Source organism: Malus sylvestris, chromosome 4, assembly GCF_916048215.2.
Source record: "Malus sylvestris chromosome 4, drMalSylv7.2, whole genome shotgun sequence".
In the NCBI taxonomy this organism is placed as follows: Eukaryota; Viridiplantae; Streptophyta; class Magnoliopsida; order Rosales; family Rosaceae; genus Malus; species Malus sylvestris.
This window is the reverse complement of record NC_062263.1, coordinates 30,020,455-30,046,666: the sequence shown is the minus strand read 5'-3', so window position 1 is coordinate 30,046,666 and position 26,212 is coordinate 30,020,455. Positions and strand designations below refer to the sequence as shown.

Below are 26,212 nucleotides of genomic sequence, written 5' to 3'. Positions count from 1 at the left end.
GTTTAAAAAAAGCATTTGAAGTGTTTTTTAAAAGAAGCATTTACTATGTGGTTATTTCGAAAAACACTTGACATGTTTTTTCAAGAAACACTTACAATTTTATTATAAATTTCAATTTGCTTTGGAAGACTTTTACTAGAAGTGCTTCTGATAGGGCTGGGTTCGGTTTTTTGCCAAAACCGAAACCGAACCGAAATTTCGAAATAACCAGCCACCTGTCTCCTTGACTAATGCAACCAGCCACTTATCCTCCAATAATTTCCAAACAGGGGAACTTTCTTGGTAAGTTCAAGCAACTAAGTTTCTTGCTTTACCAAAAGTCCATGTGGAATATACAGAATCCGACCTAAATAACGCGACAAGTTTTCATTCCTTTTCTTCCTCCTCAGTTCCGTTCATCTTATCGCTTACTACAATGCTGAGAAGAATCCTGTTACTAACATGTGTCATAGCTATCAGCTTTGTAGTGTGTCATGATGCTAAGGAAGAAGAAAACTGTCGGAGGAATGCTTCATGTGGAGATCTCCTAGACATTCGATACCCCTTTGGCCTCAGAACCGGTTCTGAAGTTAATTGCCCCCGCTATCCAGCTAAGCTATCGTGCGAGCATAATCGAACCACCTTAAATCTCTTCAACGCTACATATTATGTCAAAGGGCCAATCGACTATGAGCGTCATACAATCCATGTTGTCGATCCTGGCTTGCTAAACGATACTTGCCCTTTTAGGCCACTCAACCGGTTAACGTTTGATGATTTCAAACAATCTGGATATTTGCCAGCGGATGAATACAGATACAGCTATTACGACCCAATTTATACCACTAATTATATATCCTTCTTCGATTGCTTGTCACCCGTTGAGTCTCTGGATTACGTAAAAATCAACTGCAGTACTACTAACTCATCATCTGCTACAATCTCATATTCTTATATTAAGGTGACAGATGGAGTGGACAATCTTCAACCCTCTTGTAATCTGACCGGAATCGTTATGTCTTCTTATGGCATCACACAAATTGGAAGTGGCCTTTCATTTTCTCACATCCGTGATGATTTGAGAAGCGGTATAGAGCTTTATTGGGGTGGATTTCTTCCCGACGGTTCGTATGCAGCTAGCCCCGACGGTTCGTACGCAGCTACCCCCGTCGGTTACTGCTACGACCGATACCTATCCTTCTACTGTGAGTATGGTTTCATCAGTTTGGCAAACAGTCACGAATTCAAGTTAATTTTATATGAATTAAAATAAAGATTTTTTCTTCAATCTCTTACTGACACTAATGAACTTTTGCAGGTTTCGGTGAAAGAATGTTCCTCGGTAAGTTTTGACTAGCACCACATTTTCTACTAGGTAATGTTATAATATTGGTCTTAAAATTGCTGGGTTTAATCCTTTCCCTTCGTTCTGTTTTCACACAGATCTCATAGAAGCCGCCAAGATCATCGGTAAGTCTTTTTCAAGAATGTTTATGTTCTTTAACTAGCTGAAATTAAATTCCAAAGAATATAGAGATATAAAAGGAACACTTGCTAGTATTGCGTGGTGGATTTTGAAAATTCAAGTTCCAATGACAGGATGAACTTCTAATACCCTCCTGTGTTCTTATGGCAGGGTGGTTTCTGATGGCGCGAATGATGCTCGGCGTTTTTATTTTGTTGGGTTTCTGTTGCTACAAACTGTACTGGAAAAAGTTCCCAAAGCATGAAGCAGTAGAAGAATTCTTGCTTGCTTGCAAGAATCGAATGACAAGGTATTCGTTTTCGGATATCATGAAAATGATGATTGAGTTAAAAATTAAAGTCAGTCAAAAAGGCTTTTGGAAAAAGCTCCTGAATGATTCAGTTCAAAAGTTCTTGGATGCATGCAAGAATGTTAGGAGAAGAAAGTATTTTTATTCGGACGTCAAGGTGATCGTAGTTTCTCTAAAACAACTGAGTCAAGGAGTCTATTCGAAAAAATTCCGAAAGGACGAGGCGGTTGAAGAATTCTTGGATGCATACAAGAATCTTATGCCCAGAAGGTATTCATATTCAGATATTAAGAAGATTACAATGGATTTCAAAGATAAACTCGGAAAGGGGGGCTTTGGTTCCGTCTTCAAAGGAGAGCTGTCGGATGGTCATCGTGTTGCAGTCAAGATGTTGAGTGGATCCAAAGGTGAAGGGCAAGATTTCATCAATGAAGTTGCTACAATTGGAAGAATCCATCATGTCAATGTGGTGCAACTAATTGGATTCTGTTCTGAGAGATCGAAAAGAGCTCTTGTTTACGACTTCATGCCTAATGGATCCCTCGAAAAATATATATTTTTGGAGAAAGAAAAAGGCGTTGTTCTTGGTTGGGATAGAATGCACGAGATAGCTCTCGGGGTGGCTGGTGCAATCAAATATCTACACCAGGGATGTGATATACAAATTCTGCACTTCGACATCAAACCTCACAACATTCTTCTTGATGAGAACCTCAATGCTAAAATCTCCGACTTTGGTCTTGCAAGACTTTACCCTAGAGATCATAACACTCTTTCTCTTACTGCTCCAAGAGGCACGATGGGATATATAGCTCCAGAAATGTTCTACAGAAACCTCGGAGGTGTTTCGCACAAAGCTGATGTTTATAGCTTCGGAATGTTGCTAATGGAAATGACCGGTCGGAGGAAGAACTTGAATGCGCATGCACAAAATTCAAGCCAAATATACTTCCCTTCCTGGATTTATGATCAACTAGAAAAGGGATTGAGTGTTGAAATTGTTGATGCCTGTGAGAATGATAAGAAAGTAGCCAAGAAGATGATCATGGTTGCATTGTGGTGCATACAACTGAAGCCGGCGGATCGCCCTTCCATGAGCAAAGTCGTAGAGATGCTTGAAGGTGAAGTCGAAGCCTTGCAGATGCCTCCGAAGCCTTTCTTCTGTCCCCAAGAGATGCCGATGGAAGATCCGGTTGATGAAACGGACAGTGAAGACGATACAATCTCCTTGGTATAAGGGAAATGCAATGCCGAATCTATCTTTGTAATTTTCGAAACTCCACGTTCGTGTGGTGGATTCTTAGCCTTTTATATGAAACATTTTAATTTAATCTCGAGTTTTTTCGTGAGCTCTTAACTCAAATGAATGAATGATGATATTGGAATAGGATGAATATATGCAGCATATACAAGTACAACTCAACTCAAGAAGAAACCGCAGATCTCTTGCACGATTTTTCAAAATAGTAAAACGTAAGCGAACCCATAAACCGGAGACTGCCAGTTTGTAAAAACCTTCACATAAAGGTGCATGGGGGAGTCGACGGAGTTACAAAATCTTATATCGGACTACCATAACTTCTGACTTTAACCTATTTCCCTGAGCACACCATCTATGAGAAACTCTAAGGTTACGCTTTCGAAAAAGGAACAAAAGGAGAAGAAAGAAGACAACACATTAATTCTCTGTTCATCTTTTCATCCTCCGACCTCAGCGACCTTTCTATGCTTGATTTGCCCTGTCCGGGGGCACTGCATCTCTGTCCAGCTTCTTGCCACCATCGTTTCACCTACGATGAACAATGATAAAATCACATCCGAGTTCACATCATGTGGATTTGATAGTGTTACTAGTAAAATGATTATAGCACTAGCAAAAAATTCAGTGATACGCGTCTAATGATTATAGAACTAGCAAAAAATTCAGTGAACACTAGCAGAAAATTCATATACCTGCTGCTGCTGCTTCACTCCGCAGAAATAACACCCAATATTTCATTCTTTGCGGTTGACAGATAATAAGCCTTAGCGTCTCCAAGTGACAGCTTAATGAAAGAATCAAGGAAACTGTTTCCGTAACTAATCACTGCAATATGAATATCAAGCACAATTGACGTAGTATTAAACATATCCCCGAAGTTCACCCAAAAAAAAAAAAATTATCTGCAACGGAAAGGCGTCATCTCTGCTAACACCTAGCTTATCTGCATGACAATGTTTTTAACCTAGTACTAACAGGGGCATTCCACACATAAAGGATACAGCATGATCTCTCACAATGTCGCCCAGGCGAAAAGACGAAAGCATATCTACTTTGTCAATTTCGGTGGCTCTTACATCTTGAAGCCTGTTAATAGAAACAGCTTATAAACCAAATGACGCTTTGAAAACGAAACAGAACAGCAACTAACTTCACTAGACAAACTACAATCCGAATATGCACGAGATAAATGCAACGCCTGTGTGGTCATTATTCAAAAGGAATACTGCATATACCGCGCACAGACTTCGTGCCAAGACACAAAATATCAGCAGAAGCCATCATTTCCATCACTTTGGTAACCTGCTATAATGAAAGAAACGCCGGCAAGATTTACATACACGAATCAGTCCAACAATCTGCATCATGATTGGAGAAAGTGAGCTATGTTATGCAATGATCTTGTGGACGATCCCTTATTCTAGCAATGACAACCGATCCAGGCTCTGGAATGGCACCATGGGCCTTGTGATCGGTTACTTCCACAGTGGGTCTCTACCTAACCACAACAATCAATCTATATCATCAACGGAAATTCGAAGACTACCGTATCATACAAGTTCATAAAATCAAGATTACGTTAAACAAACAACAGAAAAAGGAAATGGGAATTGAAGAGTTGCAAACTTTATTTTCTCCTTAATTTAGTAAAGCACTACAAAGATTCATAATTTAGGGAGTGTTCCGGATTGCTTCATGAAGGGCCAAAAGTGTTTTCTACCAACCAAAGCACTTATAAGTTGGCGCTTTTTTCAGAAGTGCTTCCTAAAAAGCACTTGGATTCTAGTAAAATATGAACGTGCATATTAAGAACTGCACAAAAATTGAAAAGATTGTTCTTTTTGGATTACCGTAAATGGTCAAGGCATCGAGAGCACGCAGAACTGAGAAAAGGAAAACAAGATATAAAAAGACCATGCGTATGATATGATCAAATATTCAAGTCACATTCACACTGGAGTGATGAAAAAGAAGCAAAGAGGACAAACATATGATGCTCTCCCTCAGCAACCCTATCAAAATATTATCTCGTCCAACTCAACTCAACTCTTCCATTTGACTCGTTAAACTCCCTGGCAAAAAGTATGATGACAAAAACACATGTGACATTTGGAATCGTGTGCATTTTGGGTGTGAGCAACTGAAAGCAAAAAATTTCTGCTTTTGCTTGCATTGTATTGTTAATTTGTTGTTGTATTATTTGTATGTCCACATTGTCAAAAGAGTTCGAGATTTCTGAAAATTTTAAATATGGTTTCACGTGCTCAAAGTTACAAAAAGGAGGGCTTTTCTGCAATATTGTGTTGCATGTTAAAAATCCAATTTAAAAATAGATAGAAAAAAAAAATTAGTGTACCAGCAGTAATACAGCTAGATGCACCAAATATTATAATATAAGCAGTTAAAATTTCTTTTTAAGTATCAAACTATTTTTATTACGACACTTATGTAGGGACCGTGTTCCTAGCACACAGAAAGATCTCTTAAAAATAAGTTTTTTGGGTCAACAACCTAAAAAATGAGCTGATCAGTCAATAAAGGAACAAAAAAAGCACCTCCGTAAAATCATAATCTCATCCGCATAGGGAGTAAGACCACTTTGCATTAACAAAAGTAGAACTACTGCATTAATCCCTTTTTTCTATCTTGGATTCAAGAACTTAATTAATTACGGATTTTTTACAACACTTTGGTGTATGAAATGCACTAGTATTTGAACGTTAAGAAACTCAAAATCCAACCATATTAATTTAACCGTTCAGTGCTTCAGTGCATTGTAGAATTTCTGCTTAATTACAGGCCCTTGATGTTTAGACATAAACTAGAAGCAAATTAACTAGAAGCTACAGGAATTAATGGAAGATGGCTAGCTTAATTAGTTAATTAGTTAAGATGATGAAGATGATATGATCATGAAGAATCGAATTTGTAGTGTTTATCAATAGCAACTGAGACGTCCCATGTGCAACTGAGTCCCTTGGGAATGGTCACAAGGTCTCCAGCACCAAACTCTACACACTCCTTATCAGATGACGATGATGAACCTTTTCTAGGGTAAACCTTCACCTTACCTTTCACCAGATAACATGTCTCCGCTGCATCAAACTTCAATGTGTACTTCCCCGGTGGACACCCCCATCTGATTACACAAATTAATATCTCTATTCAGAATCTCGAGTTCGCAAGTATAGCTAACAAATTAATTGCCAAGATTTCAAAAGGACGGATCAACTAAATGGTCATGAAAACAACATATGTGGTTAGACCGGCCATGTTTGTGTGGCCGGTCCTCAATTCGGACACGAGTTTGAATCTCTATCATGATGTATTAGCCAGCTAAAGCACTTTGAGAAACAATGTTCAAAAGTATAACTGGCAAATTAATTAAGCGTGTCAAGACTTCAGAGGGACGGACAAGCTAGGAAGCATATATTGTAATATCAAATGATCATGAAAAACAACATATGTGGTTAGACCTCTCCCCGTGTTAGAGTAGTTTAGATTATTGTTTTTAGTCAAGCAAATGTTCAGGAAGACAAACGAATTACTTTACAACTGAAGATCTCGCTATGAGAGAGCTAAGAGAAATTAACATTACTTACTTGGGCCATGAGTTAATACCCAACTCAGATAATCGTGAATTGGAAGGGTTACTTTCTACTACGATTCTTAGATTGGGAAGTGCTTCTGCAGAAGTACTTGATGATGTTGTTGCTGCCATGAGAGAAGGAACAGGAGAACTGAGAGGAGAGGAGGAAGAAGATGAAAGAGATAGATAGGAGGAATGGCTGAGAAAGGAGTTGTAGGCTCGTTGGCCTACTCGTGTTTATATATAAGCTTTTTAAATAAAATGATTCATGAGATTTGCTAATTTCTCACTTTATCTCTGAAATTTGAAATTAATAAAAGGATTCTTGAGATTGTCCATCATCAATCATTTTAGTCATTTAGTGAAAAATTAGGTTAAATTAAAATCCAAATAACAAAACTACCATCAATATAATAAATAATAGACCAAAATGATTTGACAAAAGTTGAGGATATTTTGTCATTTTATCCTTATTTTATGGAAACTTTTTATAGAAGGAAATGATTAATTGTGGACAAACTCAGGGATCAATTATATCGATTTCAAATCTCAATGATCAAAATAAGGAGTTATGCAAATTTTAGGAACCAATTTGGCTAAAAAGCCTTATATATAAACAATCCAGAGAGAGGAATCTTTACATGAACATTTTTTATCGAGAATCTTTACATGAAGTTAAAGCCAATAGAAAAAAATACAGGAAAAAGCCTTATAAGTAAAAATTGTATTTACATATTACTCGTTTGAATGTGCTTTTAAAATAACAAAAAACATTTTTCTTAAAAATGTTTTTAGAACTAATTTTTAGTAAACATGCAAGTAAATCCTGGAAAAACACTTTAAGTGCTTTTGGAACCCACATTTTTTTAAAAGCGTTTTCAATCATTTTAAAAACACATCCAAACGAAACGTGGTTATGTGTTTCTCAGAATCTGCTTATGATGTATGAAGTTTGACTAAAAGTGCTTCTCCTCGAGGATAAATACAGAACCAGAAGATAAGTACAAAAGTGCTTCTGGGAAAGAAAGAAAAAAAAATCCAAAAAGGCCCTACCCAAAAAGGCAGAAGATAATGTACAAAAGTGCTTTTGGGGTAGAATAAAAAAAAAAGTCGAAAAATAAAACGCCACCGGAAGCCACTAACTATATCAGAGCCAGGTTTCGATCCTGGGACCTGTGGGTTATGGGCCCACCACGCTTCCGCTGCGCCACTCTGATCAGTTGATAATTGTGTAACATTAAATATATTAAACTCTTTTACAATGTTGAGATAAAAAGGTGGGCTCCTAATTTAAAAAGCCCAAGAATTATGATCAAATAAAATTATTTGTTTTGTGTTGTACCAAGTAAAATTAAATTATATTGTAATACCAGGAAATATTTCTAACCAAAATAATTAAGCCGGTTCAAAGCATATAGTAGAAATTGGGTAATACTAAAGAAACTAAATTTTTAGACCAAATTTTTGTAAATTAAATAACATAAAAGTTGATAATTAAATTATTATTTAATTGTTAATTAACGTACTCATTTCTTATTAGTAACACATCATTTAATTTATAAATTTAGTCTAACAATGTTTTTCTCTAGCATTAACCGTAGAAATTTATGAAAAATGCTTGCACTTAGTAAGAGAAATTATTAGATGATACGGTAGCACCAAATGGCAGCGATAAGTGGTGGTACTAATCCACTAGAAAGTTGACACGTGTATAGTTAAACAAATCTTCCTACCGGCCGGATTCAAGCAAACACGCGATTACAAAGAAGGACCAAAGGCTAAATCAGGGTTTAGAGTTGAATTGGTTGCGCCACTACTGCTTTGGTATTGAAGAGGATCAAGAACAATGGAGTGGTGTTGCAATGAAAGTTGTTTGGTTAATTAGGAAAATAGATCAAGAAAAGTTATGCAGCCCTAAGGGCTCTAATACCAAACCAAATCAAAAGAACAAAAAATTAGAAATTGATTTCGTCAATTATATTCAAGAACTTTAACGAAAAGCTCCCGGTACTGTTTATTTTAACGAAAAACCACATTTTTACATTAAAAAGTCAATCATGCTACTATTCATTTTACCCTTTATTTTATCTTTATTGTTAAAATTCAAAATCTTCATGCTCTTTTCATTAGTTTTCCTTTATATTCAATGAATGATTACAACAAGTGCGGAGCACCCAGACTTTCAAGCGATTTGTTGGCTTCCAGTAACTCCCTCCGCCACCATCTTCAATTAGATAGCTAGGTTTCGATTTCTCCCATCTTCAAGGGGTGCTCACAAAATTGAAATCGATTGTGGCAGTGGCCATGCCTGTCGGAATGGTCTTCATTGTTAAAATTATGTATTGATGAACACAAATTGCACGTATAATGAATGGAGGGCTTAGAATCGTTATGCGTCAGCATTGTCAGCCGGTTTCTTCACTTGGTACGTACTTTTACTAATGGGAATTATGGGATACATTTCTTTTGACCAATAATAAAGAGAGCAAACTGCAATTCTTAAAATTAATTAATATCTTCCCATTTTTTCATTTTTCAACCATAAATGGAGTCATTTGATCCACTATAAAATGTTGAGGGGCTCAGATGAGAAGCTCACAACAAAAATCAAATTTCACATTCCTCGTCATATTTATATAAACCCTAAATCCTAATTGTTATTTCTTTCAAAATGGGTTTCGTCGTCTCGATTTTCAGTATTGCCATCTGTGAGTCTCTCTCTCTCTCTCTCTCTCTCTCTCTTATTAGTTTCTTTTTTATATTAATTCCTTTGATTAATATATTTTCATGATGTTTATGTATATTTCAGGTGCATCAGTATTGTTACTAGGAGTATCTGCAGAAGTGGAAGCAAATATTGGGACAAAGGCTGATGACTCGACGGCAGTAGAAGAAGCAGTTGCCAACGCCAAATGTTGGCGAGAAGTCGATTGTGAATATTCGCAGTTCATTGCCCGCCAAGCGACATCAAATTTTGTGTTCATGGAAAATGTTAATAACAAAAATATAGTTAAAAGGGTATTATTGTAATTGGGTTATATGACTATATAAGGGATTGTATAACTATTATTTACTTAAGTTCAGTTGTATGCATTTTTTCTAATCAATCAATACAATCTCTCTTGTTTCTCTCTACCAATTCTTTCTTCCTCTATACCAACTTCATTTTTTGCAATGTAGTTAATATGGTATCAAAATCTTATGCTTCTTGTTTGCTGCAGTCCAGGTGTTTGATTAATTGCCCAGCTCAGAATTTTCATGTGAAGGATCTGCAATTTTTGGTATGGTTCTCTACTTCTTCCTTCCATTGCATTCTTGCACATTATCTGTTTGACGAAATGTCAAAGAGTGATTTCAAGATTATTGGTCTATTTCTTTCTTCTTAGTAGTGTTCGCAGATCAGCTCTCTGAGTTCTATATTTGCCACTGCTTCGTGTTCCCTTCTCTGGTGTGGCAAGATCTTGCAGATTTGGGATGTTGTCAGTTTCTTGATTCTCTATTGTGTCTGCCTTGTGATATGGGATCTTCTCAGGTGATATCTGCTCTACATTCTCGGTGTGTTTTTCTAGCAGTTTTGTTGTATTTTTGTGATTTTCAATCAGTGATTTGGTTAGATTACAAGATTTCAAGAAAGCGTCATTCTTTCTTGATGGTTAAGAAAGTATCATTCTTTCTTTGATTCCATAGAATTTGTCAAGAGTGTCATTCTCTTGTTGCGTCATTCTTTCTTGATGGTTAAGAAAGTATCATTCTTTCTTTGATTCCTTAGAATTTGTCAAGGGTGTCATTCTCTTGTTGCCTTAGAATTTGTCAAGAGTGTCATTCTCTTGTTGCCATAGAATTTATGTCAAGAGTGTCATTCTCTTGCTGCCTAGAAAAATACATCTGATTTGATTTCTGGATTGTACTTGTGGCATTCATCATGGCTTCACCAACGGCTAAAGTTGTAATCTTGTGTGATGATAATGGGGTGAGCAGAGGTTTTGGTCAACAGTTATAAAGGTGCCAGTGGTTGCTTTCTTTTTTGCAGCAGGTTAATTCTTGAAGCATGGCAGACATCTTGCTTTCGCAGTTCTAGATCATTCTCAAATACCTGGCTAGTTCAAACTTCACTTGTATACTCCAAGTTTAGTTTGAGGGGGGAGTAATAACGGATATAACATAAATATAGTTAGAAGGGTATTATTGTAATTGGGTTATATGGCTATATAAGGGATTGTATAGGTATCATTTTCTTAAGTTCAGTTGTATACATTTTTTCTAATCAATCAATACAATCTCTCTTGTTTCTCTCTATCAATTATGTCTCTTCCTCTGTACTAACTTCATCTTTTACAATGTAGTTAATAAATGTGAGTGCGTCAAAGGTCCGAAAAGTCCTCCTCCAGCTGATGGCTCGGCAACGGCAGTAGGAGAAGTTATTGTCGACACCAAATGTTGGCGACATGTCGATTGTGAATTCGCAGTTCAGTGTCCGCCTGGTGACATCAAATTTTGTGTTCGTGGAAATTGTGAACGCGTTGAAGGCCCCAAAGACCCTCCTCCAGCTGATGAGGCGCTTAAATGTATTCCAAGTGGCCTCAAACTTATGATACTTATGGCGAATGCGTCGGAGCCCAATGAAATTAAGCGTGTAGGAAGATCATTGTCCTCTGCACCAATTAATGTTAATCAGCCACACTTTTTCTTTAACTAATGAATAAATCAATTTGTCCAAGAAAAAAAGAGGAATAAATCACTACACATTTCGTATTGCTGTTGTGATTTTTGGTTTGCAATGAATAAATTTACTAAGACCTAGCCTTCTGAACAATCAAATAATTAAACTATTTTTTTTAAAACCGAAAAATGAAGTTGAACAAAAAAAAGTTGAAAAATAATCGAAAATGAAATATTTATACAAAAAAAATTAAATATTTATCTATACAATAAGAGGAGTAAATATTTAAAGTTAATTACATATTGGTGTTGTGGATGCAAATTTCTTCCTCCTTGATCTTGGACAATTTTGCACCTACAAAACAATTAACACCTTAGGTTAATGCCAAGAGCCTCACGCGCCCACGATGAATGGGGGGCTTTGGCCGAAGAACCTCCGATGCCAAAGTTAGAATTTAGAGAAAAATAGTGTTTAGAGAATTTTGGGATTTTTGCCGAAGTGTTGGAAATTATCTTTTGGTGAAAATGGGAATCTATTTATAGGGATAGGGGTGACCGGCCTACCTAGGGTTTTTGTGTTTGATTTAGGTTTAATTAGCCAATTTATTTGGCTATTTAAACATAAAATGAATGTTCTGGTGGTTTTTGGAATTAATTGGCTAGTTAATTAGGGCAATTAAAAAGGGAAAATAGTGGAAAATGTGGAGAATAAGATGGTTTACTTTTCTTGATGGGATTGGCCGGCCACTTTAGTAGTTTTAGGTTTGGATGGGTGTTTCAATTGATAATTAAGGGATTTATTAGGTAATTAATCCCTTAATTAGTCAATTATTATGATTTTAGGAAATATGAAAGGAATAAGTATATTATTTAGCTAATTGATTAGCTAAATAATGAAATGGGAAATATATGAATAAATTAGGTTTTAAGTTGATACCTATTTTGGGTACTTTTAACTTGGTTGAGGGATAATTGTCTGCTGCTTGCACGTAGGAATTCCGGTATGCCTCAAGGGTAGTTTTGTCAAAAGTTCACGTGTCGCCTAGTGAATATTTTTTGCTCCAGGTGTTGTGATTTTTGGCTTGTAAATTTACAAAGACCTGGCTTTCTGAACAATCAAATAATTAAACTACTTTTTAAAAACCGAAAAATGAAATATTAATTTATCCATACAATTAGAGGAGTAAATATTTAAAATTAATTACATAAAAACAATCAATTAATTAAGATTTCAGAGGTTCACGTAGGACGTTGTGATCTATCATCTGTACGTTTATTTTGATGCTTAATTAATGAATATCGTGCGTTTTCACTCATAAAACAATCAATTAAGTCATCTTCCACTGTATAAAATGAGAGACTTAGGTGAGAAGCTCACAACAAAAATAAAATTTTGGATTCTTCATCATCTATATTGCAAGACTACTGCTGCTTCTTTCAGAATGGGTTCCTTTGTCACCCTGTGTTTTGCAATCTGTGATACTCTCTCTCTCTCTCTCTCTCTCTCTTCTCTCTCTCAAATTACATGTACAATGCTAGTTTGTAAATTTCTTAATGTATATGTATCTATTTTTCAGGTGTGTCACTATTATTAAGAGCGTCGGCAGAAGGTGAAGCTGAAGACAAAACCGTCGATTCCAAACTTTGTTTGCGTGACGTAGATTGCGAATATGTTATTACATGTCCACCGGGTGGCCTCAAACTTTGCAATACTATTACTCGCGAATGCATTTGCATCGGAGGCCAAACCGGCCCCCCTCTTTCTGTCGAGGCTCCTAACTCGGCAGTGGCAGTAGAAGGACCCGTCACACTGATTGCCGATACCGAATGGAAGGCCAAGAAACTTAAGCGTGCATCGGAATCGTCAGTCTCTAGCCCTAACTAAGTTTTGTCCCCTTACTGCACGTTGCATTATGTAGTTGGACACCCTAAAACCGACCTTGATCGGCTAGGTTTTTTTCTTATCTAATGAATAAAATTAGATACCAATTTCATATTTGAGTTGTGGTTTTTGGTTTCCTTTCTGTAGTTGGTTTGATCAAACATTGACAATAAAAAAGAGTGGGCCAGAATTATTGAAATTATTAATTAAGAAAGGCTTCCTTGATTGGCTGCAGTACGTTTTTCTTATCTAATGAATAAATAGTTAATACAAACTTCATATTTTATTTTATTTTTATTGTTTCCTTTTTTGTTGTGAGCTTGGTCAACGTTACTTTTAATATAGATAAATGTAATGACCTTGATCACTGAATTTTAAAGTGTTAGCTGTGTAACAGCAATATTGTTGGCCTTTCTTTGCTGCGCTTTTTAGCATATAATAAATAAGAGGTTGTGTGGAAGTACTTTTAAGATAATTAATATCGTTTTCAGTTATTTTAAAAATATTTTTAAATAAAAAACGTATACGAATTTTATAGTTGTATTGTGATTTTGGGTTTTGATAGATTTTATTGACATTTTATTTGATCAAAATATTAAAAATACGAGAAATAAAATTGTAGCAAATAAAAAAACAATTAAAGATGAATAAATCAGGATTTGACAGGGGAAAAAAGGCTTCAAGTTCGATTGCGTCGGCGTGGGTTAATTAATTTGGAGTAATTCACAGACGGTTTGCTATGTTTAAATAAAATAACTCTTAATAAAATTCTATGATAGTGGAGATGTCATGTCATAAGCAGATGAATTACCATATAGTGCATTTAGATCCAAAAAATCAAACACAGCTATTAGGTCAAGTTTATTATTACTTTTTCTCCACTCTTTTTTTTTTTTTGGCATTTAAATTTGGGTCTAAAAGGTCAACATGGCTATTAGGTTAAGCTGAGCATTATCTTTTCTTCTTTTTTCCTTTTTTTTTTTTGAACTTTAACGAAAAGCTTTCGGTACTGTTTACTTTACAGAAAAACCATATTTTTACATTAAAAAGTCAATTCTTGTACTATCCACTCTACCCTTTATTTTGTCCTTATCGTTAAAACTCAAAGTTTTCAAGCCATTTTCATTAGTTTTCATTTTTTTAAAGGGCAAATGGAGCCATATCACAGAGTATATACATATAGAGGGAGTCAGCCGGTATAGCTCAGGCTCACATCAACAACCAAAGTTGCTAGTCTTCTCGCATAGACCTATGGCTGCTTCTCTCGGAATCGGTTTTGCCACCCTTTGCAGTATTGCAATTTGCAAGTCTCTCTCCCTCACTTACTAAATTATTACATGTACAAGATTAGTTCCTTATTAATCTATATTCTAATTAGTTAAAATTTGTGTCATCGATTTTTTCTTTTCATGTATCAGTATTGTTAACTGGAGCCGCCAACGTATGCTTGTGTAACATTGATTGTGACTTCCTAATTAGATGTAATTCAGGCGGTCTCAAATTTTGCGATCATGGCGAATGTATATGCGTTGGAGGGCACTGTCCTCGTGTTGACAAGGTTCCTAACTCAGCAGTGACAGTAGAAGAGGCTGGTGCCAAAGTTTGCTCTCGTGACATTGATATTGCGACTTCCTAATTAAATGTAATTTAAGAGGTCTCAAACTTTGCGATCATGGCAAATGTGTTTGCATTGGAGGGCACCGTCCTCATGCTAATGAGACTCCTAACTTTGCAGTGACATTAGAAGAGGGCAGCACCAACGTATGCTCTCGTGACATTGATTGTGACTTACTAATTAAATGTAATCCAGGCAGTCTCAAACTTTGCAATCATGGCAAATGTGTTTGCATTGGAGCGCATCATTCTCATGCTAACTAGGCTCCTAACTCAGCAGTGGCATTAGAAGAGGCCGGTGCCAACGTATTTTCTCGTGACATTGATTACAACTTCCTAATTAAACATAATCCATGCGACCTCAAACTTTGCGATCATGGCAAATGCATTTGCCTTGGTGGCAAAACCAGCCCTCCTACCAGTACATGAAGATCATAGCAACGCCGTTTTCTTAAGTTTTGTCTAATGAAAACTAAATGTTGGAACCCCAGTGTTGTCCCACATCGGCCAGAGGGCTCAAGTGAAAGTGCTTTAAATAGAAATACCCCTCTCTAACTAACATCGAGACCTTTTGTGATAAAACCCCACACCTGAGGATTGTGCAGGTGGTTAAGTGGGGACAGTATCGGTGTTGTTAGAGTGGGCCATCGGTCCGTCGACCTGAAAATTTCCACACTAAAGTATTAGCTGCCTAACAACAATGTAATGTTGCTGGCCACCCTTCGCTACACTTTTTCTTGTCCAATGAATAAATATATACGCTTTTCACAGTTGTATCGTTTGATATTTTTTATTTGCTGGCATTATGTTGATCAAATTAAATTAAATTAGCTTAATAATTAGGTTTGGAGATTAACACATATCAAACATGTGGTCATAATATTTGATCGAATATTTCAGTTTGGGTGAGAGTCGCAGCTGCGATTGAAACTCACTTGGAGTTGGACTCTGCAGTTAATTGTCCCCCAGTGAAATGATCAGCCTCCCCAATTAACCTTAATTACAGTGGACACAAGATAAATAAATAAGGAATTGACAAGAAAAAAAAAAGGTAAAGCTGTGTTTTGTGATTTGGGTAGGTGGCAAAATCAATATAGATCTCATATTAGTTTTATTTTTTCTAAACAAAATAAAGTCATATTATATCGACTATAAATATAAGGGTTTAGGATGAAGAGCTCACAACAAAAATTCTCTACTCCAAGTGTGTGTGTGTGTATATATATATATGTGTCTATATATATATATGTATGTATGTATTACAAGCCAGAATATATATATATATATATATATATATATGTATGTATTACAAGCCAGAATATACAGCAAGACTATGGCTCCTTCTTGGCTTCTTTGTTTCCCTTTGCAGCATAGCAATATGTCAATCTCTGTCCCACTGCTAAAATTACATGTACAAGATCATTTTCTTATTAATCTTTAATCTGGTTAATTAATATTTGCATGATATTTATTTCAGGCACGTCAATATTTTTAGGAGAGATTAAATATATTCACACACATCAAATTACTTCTTCCACTTTCTTTTAATATTTTTAATATTTTTTTATATTCTACATACCTCTAACACTTTTTAGATGTGAGTAACATAATTTAGAATGTGTGAATATAATCTCTCTATTTTTAGAATCAACTGCAAAAGTGGAAGCACCGGTAGTAGAAAATTTTGAATGTAATCCAGGTGACCTCAAATTTTGCAATCATGGCAAATGCTTTTGCGTTAGAAGGCACCGTCCTATGAAAGCGTCAACATAGGTTCCCTTGACACCGATCGTGACTTCCTAATTCAATGTATTCTAGGCTACCTTAAAGTTTGCGATCATGGCAGCATTTGCGTTTAGAAGGCATAAAGTGTCAACGTCAACGTATGTTATATTGACACTGATTGTGACTTCCTAATTCAAGTTGTGTTTTGTGATTTGGTGGATGTCGGCGTTGTGGCGGTGGGGGGATGGCCACGGGGTGGTTTAATTTGGTGTAATTCACACAGTTTGCTGTATATGTTTAAATAGAAAATACTCTATATAAAAGTCTATGATAGTTGATATGTCATGTCTTAAGCAGTTGAATTTTTATAGAAGCATTTCAACTTGAATTAAAAAAATCAACACGACTATTAGGTTAAGTTTATTATTATTCTTTCTCCACTTTTACTTTTTAGCATTTAAATATGTGTTTAAAAATTAAATATTAGGTTAAGTTCAGCATTACCTTTTCTCCACTTTTACTTTTTATACTTATTTTACATTTTTCAATATTATAGAAAAAAATCGCCTAATTTCTACCTCTTTTTGTTTTTTGTTTTTTTTTGTTTTTTTTGAATATTTGAAAATTAGTTTATTTTTAATTTACCTAATGTCTTACAACAAAACAACCTAACAAATACTTTCACAAGAAATGACACAAAATAAGCCCTTACCTACAGATTTCATCCAGTTTGTTCATGGTATGGCTTTGTCATATCCATATATACGGTTTGAAAATGTGACCTAAAAAATTCGAAGGTAGAACGATTGTAAATTTGAAACAATTAAGACATGAAATAACTCACATACATACTCAAATTTAGGGAAAAAAGAAGTTGAGGATATTAATGTAGAAAACTTAGTGTTAGAAACCTAGCACACAAACATGACTTGTGGGGAAATTCTAAACAAAGGAAATGAGTTTTTGCTTGGTACGTAACTAAGTCACTCTTTTGTCATAAAATATGGCCAAACTCAATATATAATCTGTAATTTATAGAATAAATACAATGTTACGTTTTCAAGGGAAAAAAATCGAGTGGTAGACTGATTGTCATAAAATCTGGCCAAAATTAGTTTTAAATCTGTAATTTATAGAAGAAATATAATAATATCTAAGCAAAATAAAGAAGAAGAAGGAATACAAAGATATATTTCGAAGGAAAGTAATCCGAGTAGGGAACAAAGTAAAAGGCCCACATTCCATCTCACGTCCAAATATGGGGCAAATGGGGTCATATCACACAGTATAAATATAGAGTCTTTATCACGTAAAACTGGCTGCCTCTCTCGTTATCGGTTTTGCCTCCCCTTGCAGTATTGCAATTTGTAAGTCTCTCTCTCACTTACTAAAGTTATTACATGCACAAGATTAGTTCCTTATTAATCTATATCTATTTAACATTTGCGTTATCGATTTTTATCTTAGGTGTATTAGTATTGTTAGGATCAACTGCAGAAGTGGAAGCAGCAAAAGCCAAGGAGGCCAGCACCAACGTATGTTCTCGAGATATTGATTGTGACTTCCTAATTAAATGTAATCCAGGCGATCTAAAACTTTGCGATCATGGCAAATGTGTTTGCGTTGGAGGGCATTATCCTCATGCTAACCAGGCTCCTAACTCTGCAGTGGCATTAGAAGAGGCCGGCACCAACGTATGCTCTCGTTTGATTGCGACTTCCTAATTAAATGTAGGCTTTTTAGCTAAAATGGTCCTTAGGATTTGCATAACTCATCACTTTGGTCCCCGATATTTGAAATCAATAGAAGTGATTCCTGAGTTTATCCATCATCAATCATTTTGGTCATTCCATGAAAAGTTTTATTAAATAATGACCAAAATGACAAAAATTCCCTCAATTTAAGAAACAATGGGCCAAATGATTTGACAAAAATTGAGGGTATTTTTGTTATTTTAGCCTTATTTAATGGAAAATTTTCATGAAATGATCAAATTGATTGATGGTGGACAAACTCAAGGACCACTTTTATTGATTTCAAATCTCAGGGACCAAAGAGAGGAGTTATGCAAATCTCATGGACCATTTTGGTTAAAAAGCCTTAAATGTTATCCAGGCGGTCTCAAACTTTGCGATAATGGCAACTGTGTTTGCGTTGGAGGGCAACGTCCTCATGTTGACTAGGCTCTTAACTCGGCAATGGCATTAGAAGAGGCCGGCGCCAATGTATGCACTCATGATATTGATTACGACTTCCTAATTAAATGTGATCTAGGCGGTCTCAAGCTTTGCGAACATGGCAAATGTGTTTGCATCGGAGGGCAACATCCTCATGCTAACAAGGCTCCTAACTCGGCAGTGGTATTAGAAGAGGCCGGTGCCAACTTATGCTCTCGTGATATTGATTGCGACTTCCTAATTAAATGTAACCCAGGTGGTCTCAAACTTTGCGATCATGGCAAACGTGTTTGCATTGGAGGGCATCATCCTCGTGCAGACAAGGCTCCTAACTCGGCAATGGCATTAGAAGAGGCCAGCGCAAACGTATGCTCTCGTGACATTGATTGCGACTTCCTAATCAAATGTAATCCAGACAGTCTCAAACTTTACGATCATGGCAAATGTGTTTACGTTGGAGGGCATCGTCCTCATGCTAACCAGGCTCCTAACTCTGTAATGGCATTAGAAGAGGTTGGCCCCAACGTATGCTCTCGTTTGATTGCACATGTGTTGGTGGCAAAACCAGCCCTCCTGCCAGTGCATGAGGATCATAGCAACGCCGTTTTCTTTTGTGTCCAATTAAACCTCGAGTGTCACCTGCCTAACAATAATGTTGTTGGCCACCCTTCTCTACACTTTTTATTATCCAATGAATAATTCTATACGCATTTCATAGTCGTATTGTGATTTTTCGTTTGATATTTTTTATTGGTTGGCATTATGTTGATGAATTTAGAAATTAACATATCAAAATGGTCATAATAGTTTATCAGATATTTCAGTTTGAGTGAGACTCGCGACATGAGAAACTCACTTGGACTCGAATAGGAGGGGAAAGGGGATTGGATCGAGTTGAGCTCATTTACGGGTGTTCATTGACAGATGTGTCATGTCTTGAGCGGTTAGGTTATGATATTAGTCTAAATATAGTGAAGTGTATGGAAACACACAACTTCAAAACGTAGAAAATTGGAATTTAATTGGGCAAATATGCATGTATAAGATTTAAAAGGTGTGCCTGACGTAGTACCCACTTTTGATGAAAAAACTTACTTATTCTAATTTGATATCTTTGATGTTATCGCACATTACGTACGAATGTACCAGACATTGCATGTAAACGGAAATTTCTCTTAATTTCCAAAAAAAAAAACAAATGTGGGAAAACTGAATTAGAAAGTTGATATCAAGGAAGAATATTTGAAGCGAAAATAACTGAAAGAGATGTTCACCAAAAACACATATGAAATCGAAAGAGATGTTGGTATTATATACCTACATGTATGGCAAAATCCGAAAATGTTGAAGTTGTACAAACAAGGTCCTTGTCGTCCACCTTCTATGCCCAAGTCTAATCAAACAACGTGTCAAATACTTTCACTAGAAAATGACACAAAATTGACCCCTTTCTTTTCATCCCTTTCCTTCATGCTATATATCTTTGTAATATCCATTATTATCCATGATAGAAAGTATTATTTTTTAGCATTAATTGTGATTTCGTATGTAGCTTAGGCTCTTTAATCTTTCAAAATCATATTATTCTTATTATTTTTTTTTACAAAATCGTATTATGTTTTAATTTTATAGAGAGTAGGATTAATCGAGCTAGGCTGTAATATTGAGATTACACTATCTTGACTAAGTAGTTTAACCGGCGTAATATTAAAGAGAGTTAATTACAAAGTAAACTCTGGAAGTTTGATGTCACTTTCACAAAACACACGGTTTTTCAATTTTCTCATATTAATATTTACAATATCAAATTGTTAACAGTTCAAATTGTTTTAGTCCTCCGACCTTAATTAAACACAAAAAAAAAATGACTTGAAATGTTAAACCTTTAATACATGGATTAGTAATGTGAAAAAATTGAAACATTGCACCCCCATTTCAATGTTACTGTAAACTTTGTCAGTGTATTTTGTAATTAACTTTTTTGTTAAATTTTTTGTTAATTAGCTTTAAACTTCATTTGTACATCGCATATCCTCTTATTTATTTATATTTTTTAAATATTCTTCAATTCAATCAATTCGACAATCTAAAATTTAAAAAAATATATGAAAAATAAAAATGATGTGTGTATAACTTTACATCAAGTGCTTGAATAAAACAGAAGGTGAAAAACAACCTCCATCAGGTTATAGCAGATTAAAACTTCCTCTCTTTTCACACACCCCCACTAACCCACACAGAGACACAGACACAGAGCTCTCTCTCTCTCTCTCTCTCTCTCTCTCTTCCGCTTTCTTGATTTTGATGCGCAGACTCTTCCCTCCAAACCCAATCAAAACCCCAACTCTCTTCAACTCCCTCCGTCTGCGATTGAACTCGCTCCGATCCCACTGTGCCAACTCAATGGCCTTACCTCCGCCGAAGTCAGCCATGGCTTCCGCCGTCGTCGACAACGAGGTGGGTCTCGCCCGCCGCTTCTGGATCAAGTTCAACCGAGAATCGATTTTCGCTATGTACACTCCCTTCTCGCTCTGTTTGGCTTCTGGGAATCTCAAGATTGAAACTTTCCGCAATTATATTGCCCAAGATGTTCACTTTCTCAAGGCCTTCGCTCACGCGTGAGTTGTTATTGCTTTCTTTAATTTCACTTATTGTTTCTGTGCGAATTTGTTATGTATTTTTCATTTGGGGTTTTGGGGACTGTTTGGTTGCTGGGAAAATGTTGCGATTGAATCTGAATCCGAATCTGAATCTGGGTTTGTTTAATATTTCAATGACCCTTTGAGTGTTTAAGCAAATAAAGATGGATTGTAAGTGTGCCAAGAAAGTTTAGCTTGGAGTATTCATTGTAATTCTTTGATTTTCTTTTTTGTTAATTTGGAAATATTTGCTTCGTTTTATTGAGTTTTTATAAGTTAGAGTGCAATTTTAGGCAGAAAATTTCATGAATTGCTTGAAATTGCAATTTACGGTTTTACTCCTAACACAAATAGTAAAGGTTTGGTAGAAAATTTCATTGTTGTGGTCTTCATGGTGACGGGAAAATATGGGAAAAGAAAGGAAATTAGATTGTGAGTGTAGAGTTTTAATCAATAGGAGGAAAAATGTATGGTTTGATGAAAGCTCAGTATCGATTATATGTTTTCCAGGAGATGGAGTTCTTATGTTTCATTTTACAGATTTTAGCTAAAAATCAAGAATGGTATTCTTTTTGTTTATCTGTTATTGACTTCTTGCTCTCGTTGGTTGCTGAGGAAACATAGGAAGCAAAAGAACAAAACTTAAATCTTAGCTTTTGAATGGCTATAATGGAGAGAATTATCCTGAAATTTTGTTTAGCATAATTTAATTGATTGACTAATTTGGGCGATTCAATAGTTCTTTAGTGATAGGAGCAACTAAAATCATATTTGATTTCAATTTTTATTTTCATTCCTTTTTTTTTTCCAGTCTTGTCAGCAACCAAATGGAGGGTTAGGTATTTTGGAAATATTTATATGCATCGAATTAGGTAAAAATTTTGTTTTTTGTTTACACTGAAATCCAAAATAATATAGAAGATAAGAAATTTTTTGTTTTAGGTTTCTTCAGAACTGGTGGAGTTGGATTTGTATATGTTATTTTGTGCGATTTATTTGTTTGATCTTCTTTTGTGCGATTTATTTGTTTGATCTTCTTTTATGTATGAATATTTAGGTATGAATTGGCAGAAGATTGTGCAGACGATGATGATGCAAAGCCTGTGATTTCTGAGTTGAGGAAGGCAGTTCGGCAGGAGCTGAAAATGCATGATTCATTTGTGAAGGTACAATGAAGGGCTATTTTATCTATGACACGGGAGGAGACATGTCAATTATAAGTGATCTGCAATCATCCAATTGAGTATTTTGAATGCAAATGTTGGCAGAAAATTAATGTTTCATATTCTTTTGAGTTACGTTTTGCATTGTCTAAAATAAAGAGAGCCATGCAGGGATGGGGTTTACAGGGTGCTAAAGAGGCCCCTATCAACTCTGCTGCCGTGAAGTACACAGATTTCTTATTGGCAACAGCCTCTGGAAAAGTTGAAGGAGTCAAGGGTCCTGGTAAACTTGCAACTCCATTTGAAAGAACCAAAGTTGCTGCTTACACCCTTGGCGCTATGACTCCTTGCATGAGACTGTATGCCTTTCTTGGTAAAGAGTTCAAGGCCCTTCTAGATCCCAATGAAGGCAGTCACCCGTACTTGAAGTGGATTGACAATTATTCTTCTGAAAGTTTTCAGGTTCGTCATATCACCTTGTTTTCTTATGGTCAGTCTGAATTTACTCTCCTGATTCTGATCTGAAAGGGTGATACATTACATAAATTGCCTTCTTTTACTAACAGTTCAATTACCGTTATCGTTGAATTCAGGCATCAGCTGTACAAACCGAAGAGTTGCTCGATAAACTAAGTGTCTCTTTGACAGGCGAGGAACTTGACATAATCGAAAAGCTTTATCACCAAGCAATGAAACTTGAAATAGAGTTCTTCTCTGCTCAGCCCCTTGTTCAGCCAACTGTAGTTCCTCTGATCAAAGAGCATAACCCTGCAGAAGATCGGCTCGTGATATTTTCTGATTTTGACTTGACTTGTACGATCGTCGATTCATCTGCCATTTTGGCTGAAATTGCAATAGTAACAGCACCAAAATCTGATCAAAAATCTGATCAACATCAGCCCGAAAATCATATTGCTCGGATGTCATCAGCTGATCTCAGGAATACATGGGGTCTTCTTTCCAGGCAGTACACAGAAGAGTATGAGCAATGCATAGAAAGCATCGTTCCCACTGAAAAAGGTATATTAACAATTACTGTAGTCTTGTTTGCTATTCATGAATGTTCAACTTTATGTTTGAAGGCGTGAAAAATTGTTACAGTAGCACTTTTGTAAAGGTTACTTGCTCAGGTGTGACCATTTGCCCTTCTGTGGTTTTGCAGCGGTGTTTGACTATGAAAAGTTGCATAAAGCACTAGAGAAACTTTCAGATTTTGAGAGGAAGGCAAACAATAGAGTTACAAAGTCAGGAGTACTCAAGGGTCTTAATCTCGAAGATATAAAAAGAGCTGGTGAACGTCTCATTCTTCAAGATGGTTGTATTAATTTCTTCCAGAAAATTGTCAAGAGTGAAAACTTGAATACAAATGTTCATGTTCTTTCGTACTGTTGGTGTGGTGATCTCATAAGGTCGGCCTTTTCATCAGGTATACTTTCCTTCTGAATTGTTTCTTTATATTTGAGTATGCATTACTCAAACCCAATTTACTCTTATTCTCTTGTTATGAGATAGTAGATAGTTTTATTGTCTCGATCCCTATAGTATATCCTGATTGATATGAACAAGCCGGGTTGGTTATTAAAGTATGATTCTTCTTGCCTCTGTAGAAATTGACTGGAACTTGATCCTAAGAGAATCTTATGTTTCAATGTATTGCGTCTTTTCTAGGTACAGTTTGAACAAAAATATATTCATAAGACACCTTGAAGTTGGTCTACCTAGATTTAGGAGAAAATTCTGGAACATATGAGTTATGGGAATTTATTGGACATAGATTTTGCCGTTGTTCAGAATCTTTAGAATCTGACCTTTGGTGGACATATAAGATTTCCAGTGTTGACATTTGAAGTGCATATTTATCACCCTTAGCAACTTTATAGACATGCCTCTCATTCTTGTTTATGTGTTGTTTGGAGCAGGTGGTTTACCCGAGCTGAATGTGCATGCAAATGAGTTTACTTTTAAGGAATCCATATCCACAGGTGACATTGTTAAGAAGGTGGAGTCTCCTATTAACAAGGTTCAATCTTTCAAAGAAATATTGAAAAATTGCAGCAATGACAGAAAGAACTTGACCGTTTACATAGGAGACTCGGTGGGTGATTTACTGTGTCTGCTGGAGGCAGATATTGGTATCGTAATTGGGTCGAGTTCAAGCCTTAGGAGAGTGGCGACTCAGTTTGGGGTATCTTTTGTTCCTTTGTTTGCGGGTTTAGTTAAGAAACAGAAAGAATGCACAGATGGAAGGTCTTCTAATTGGAAAGGGTTAACCGGTATTCTTTACACAGTGAATAGTTGGGCGGAAATACATGCCTTCATTTTGGGTTGTTAGAATTCATTTTCTTCTTTCCGGTTCTTGTGCACTTAAACAGCGTGCTTGGACAAACGAATCGTATTCATATATAGTGGAACACAGATTAAAGTTGGTGTCTTGTCAAAAAAACAAAGATAAGAAGTTCGTGGCTGATTTTATAAGGGCCACAGATTTGCTGCTGTCTTGCTGTTCTCTTCTTTTCTTTTTGTAAACAGGGGGATCTCTTTTGGAAATGTGATTATGGCCAATTGGGGTGCTGTAAACAGGGTACGTGCACTTCTCCTCCGCTTCTTTCATCTTTTTCCTCAGTCTTTCACATTCGGGATTATTGTAACCGCGTTTTCTTATCAGTTTCTTGAAATCCTCCTTCTCTTTTCAGGTTTGGAGAGTTCTCAGGCAGCAATGAATTCAAACAGAGATTGTTATATCATCATTTGTCCATATAAACATTTCAAGTTCTGTATCTGTAATTTTGTTAGCCGATTGCTATTCGATATTTCGGATGAATGGCAATTTCAGAGTGTATTTCCGGTCATGTAATACTTACGTCCTACCATAAATGCAGATGCAATTGTTCATGTCAGCTTGTTGGATCTATTCGTTGTTTTGGTTGGGTGCCCATATTTTCTCTGAATCCACTGTTTGAACTGCATGCTTTGCTTGCTTGCTTGCACCATACTCTTAGAAAGAATGTAAAGAAATTTATACATTGCTTCAAATTGGAAATATCCATGATATGCACTATTGGATTTAGAATCTTAAGTTGAAAATATTTATGTTAAACATTTTTGCTCGTAAACGCTTAAATTGGAAAAGTTTCTATTATATATTATGATGAAATTTTTATTAAAAATTTAGTTTTTTGAAACAGGTGATTCTTTTAAAAAGCATGTCTAGATGCTTTTTTAATTTAGAGGAACACTTTTGCCAAACGTTATTGGAAGCGCTTTTTTAAATTTGAAAAGTTTCTATTAAATTTAGAATCTAAGGATCCTAAATTTAAAACCTGATGATCCGTTTAAAAATGTCTCTAGATAATAATTTTGATGATAAACACTATACATAATTATGTGTTTTTGTAATTCTAAACCAGTGCTTCTTTTAAAAAGACTTATATTGTACAAACTAGTATTACGGTTTAATGATATTTTTCTTCACTTGTAAATGAGATAACTCAAGTTGACTCACATGAATAGATGATAATGATGAACATCGTTATATAAAAAAATTTAAAAAAAAACATTTCACTTTTTTCTGTCAAACTAGTCGAAAGTACTTTTAGTTATCTAAAAGCACTTTCAAAAAAAGCTCTTAGACGGCCACGTGAGTCTTGTGTTTCGACAAGTGGAGTCATAACAAGTCCAACATCAATGTCAAGGCAATTGGAGGGGAAGAAATATGAAACAAAAACTCTCTAATAATTCTATAGTGTATA

General features: G+C 35.8%; 3 protein-coding genes, 1 long non-coding RNA gene and 1 other non-coding gene across 6 annotated transcripts; 2 read left to right on the top strand and 3 right to left on the bottom strand.

The window, feature by feature from the left end:
* Nucleotides 1–7: 7 nt before the first annotated feature.
* LOC126618625 (probable LRR receptor-like serine/threonine-protein kinase At2g28960) lies at nucleotides 8–3,085 on the top strand. Its single transcript, XM_050286730.1, has 4 exons — nucleotides 8–1,184; nucleotides 1,298–1,321; nucleotides 1,423–1,449; nucleotides 1,616–3,085. The coding sequence occupies exons 1-4, from the start codon at nucleotides 416–418 to the stop codon at nucleotides 2,989–2,991; spliced, it is 2,196 nt and encodes a 731-aa protein (XP_050142687.1). The 5' UTR covers nucleotides 8–415; the 3' UTR covers nucleotides 2,992–3,085.
* Nucleotides 3,086–3,112: 27 nt separating this feature from the next.
* On the bottom strand, nucleotides 3,113–5,355 carry LOC126618627 (uncharacterized). Of its 2 annotated transcripts, XR_007621781.1 has the most exons (4): nucleotides 4,251–5,355; nucleotides 4,017–4,101; nucleotides 3,708–3,799; nucleotides 3,113–3,544 (listed from the first exon to the last, which is right to left on the bottom strand). It is a non-coding gene; the product is annotated as an uncharacterized LOC126618627 (long non-coding RNA). The 2 variants fall into 2 exon arrangements; XR_007621780.1 differs by having other exon boundaries at nucleotides 4,017–5,355.
* Nucleotides 5,356–5,613: 258 nt separating this feature from the next.
* LOC126619765 (uncharacterized) lies at nucleotides 5,614–6,809 on the bottom strand. The gene is made up of 2 exons (XM_050288176.1): nucleotides 6,618–6,809; nucleotides 5,614–6,154 (listed from the first exon to the last, which is right to left on the bottom strand). Exons 1-2 carry the CDS (start codon nucleotides 6,734–6,736, stop codon nucleotides 5,926–5,928), a joined length of 348 nt encoding a protein of 115 aa, XP_050144133.1. The 5' UTR covers nucleotides 6,737–6,809; the 3' UTR covers nucleotides 5,614–5,925.
* Nucleotides 6,810–7,749: 940 nt separating this feature from the next.
* TRNAM-CAU (transfer RNA methionine (anticodon CAU)) lies at nucleotides 7,750–7,821 on the bottom strand. The gene has a single exon. It is a non-coding gene; the product is annotated as a tRNA-Met (tRNA).
* Nucleotides 7,822–20,866: 13,045 nt separating this feature from the next.
* Nucleotides 20,867–25,360, top strand: LOC126620045 (bifunctional TH2 protein, mitochondrial-like). The gene is made up of 7 exons (XM_050288505.1): nucleotides 20,867–21,279; nucleotides 22,358–22,466; nucleotides 22,635–22,925; nucleotides 23,057–23,483; nucleotides 23,626–23,889; nucleotides 24,383–25,044; nucleotides 25,157–25,360. Exons 1-6 carry the CDS (start codon nucleotides 20,966–20,968, stop codon nucleotides 24,793–24,795), a joined length of 1,818 nt encoding a protein of 605 aa, XP_050144462.1. The 5' UTR covers nucleotides 20,867–20,965; the 3' UTR covers nucleotides 24,796–25,044; nucleotides 25,157–25,360.
* Nucleotides 25,361–26,212: the final 852 nt, after the last annotated feature.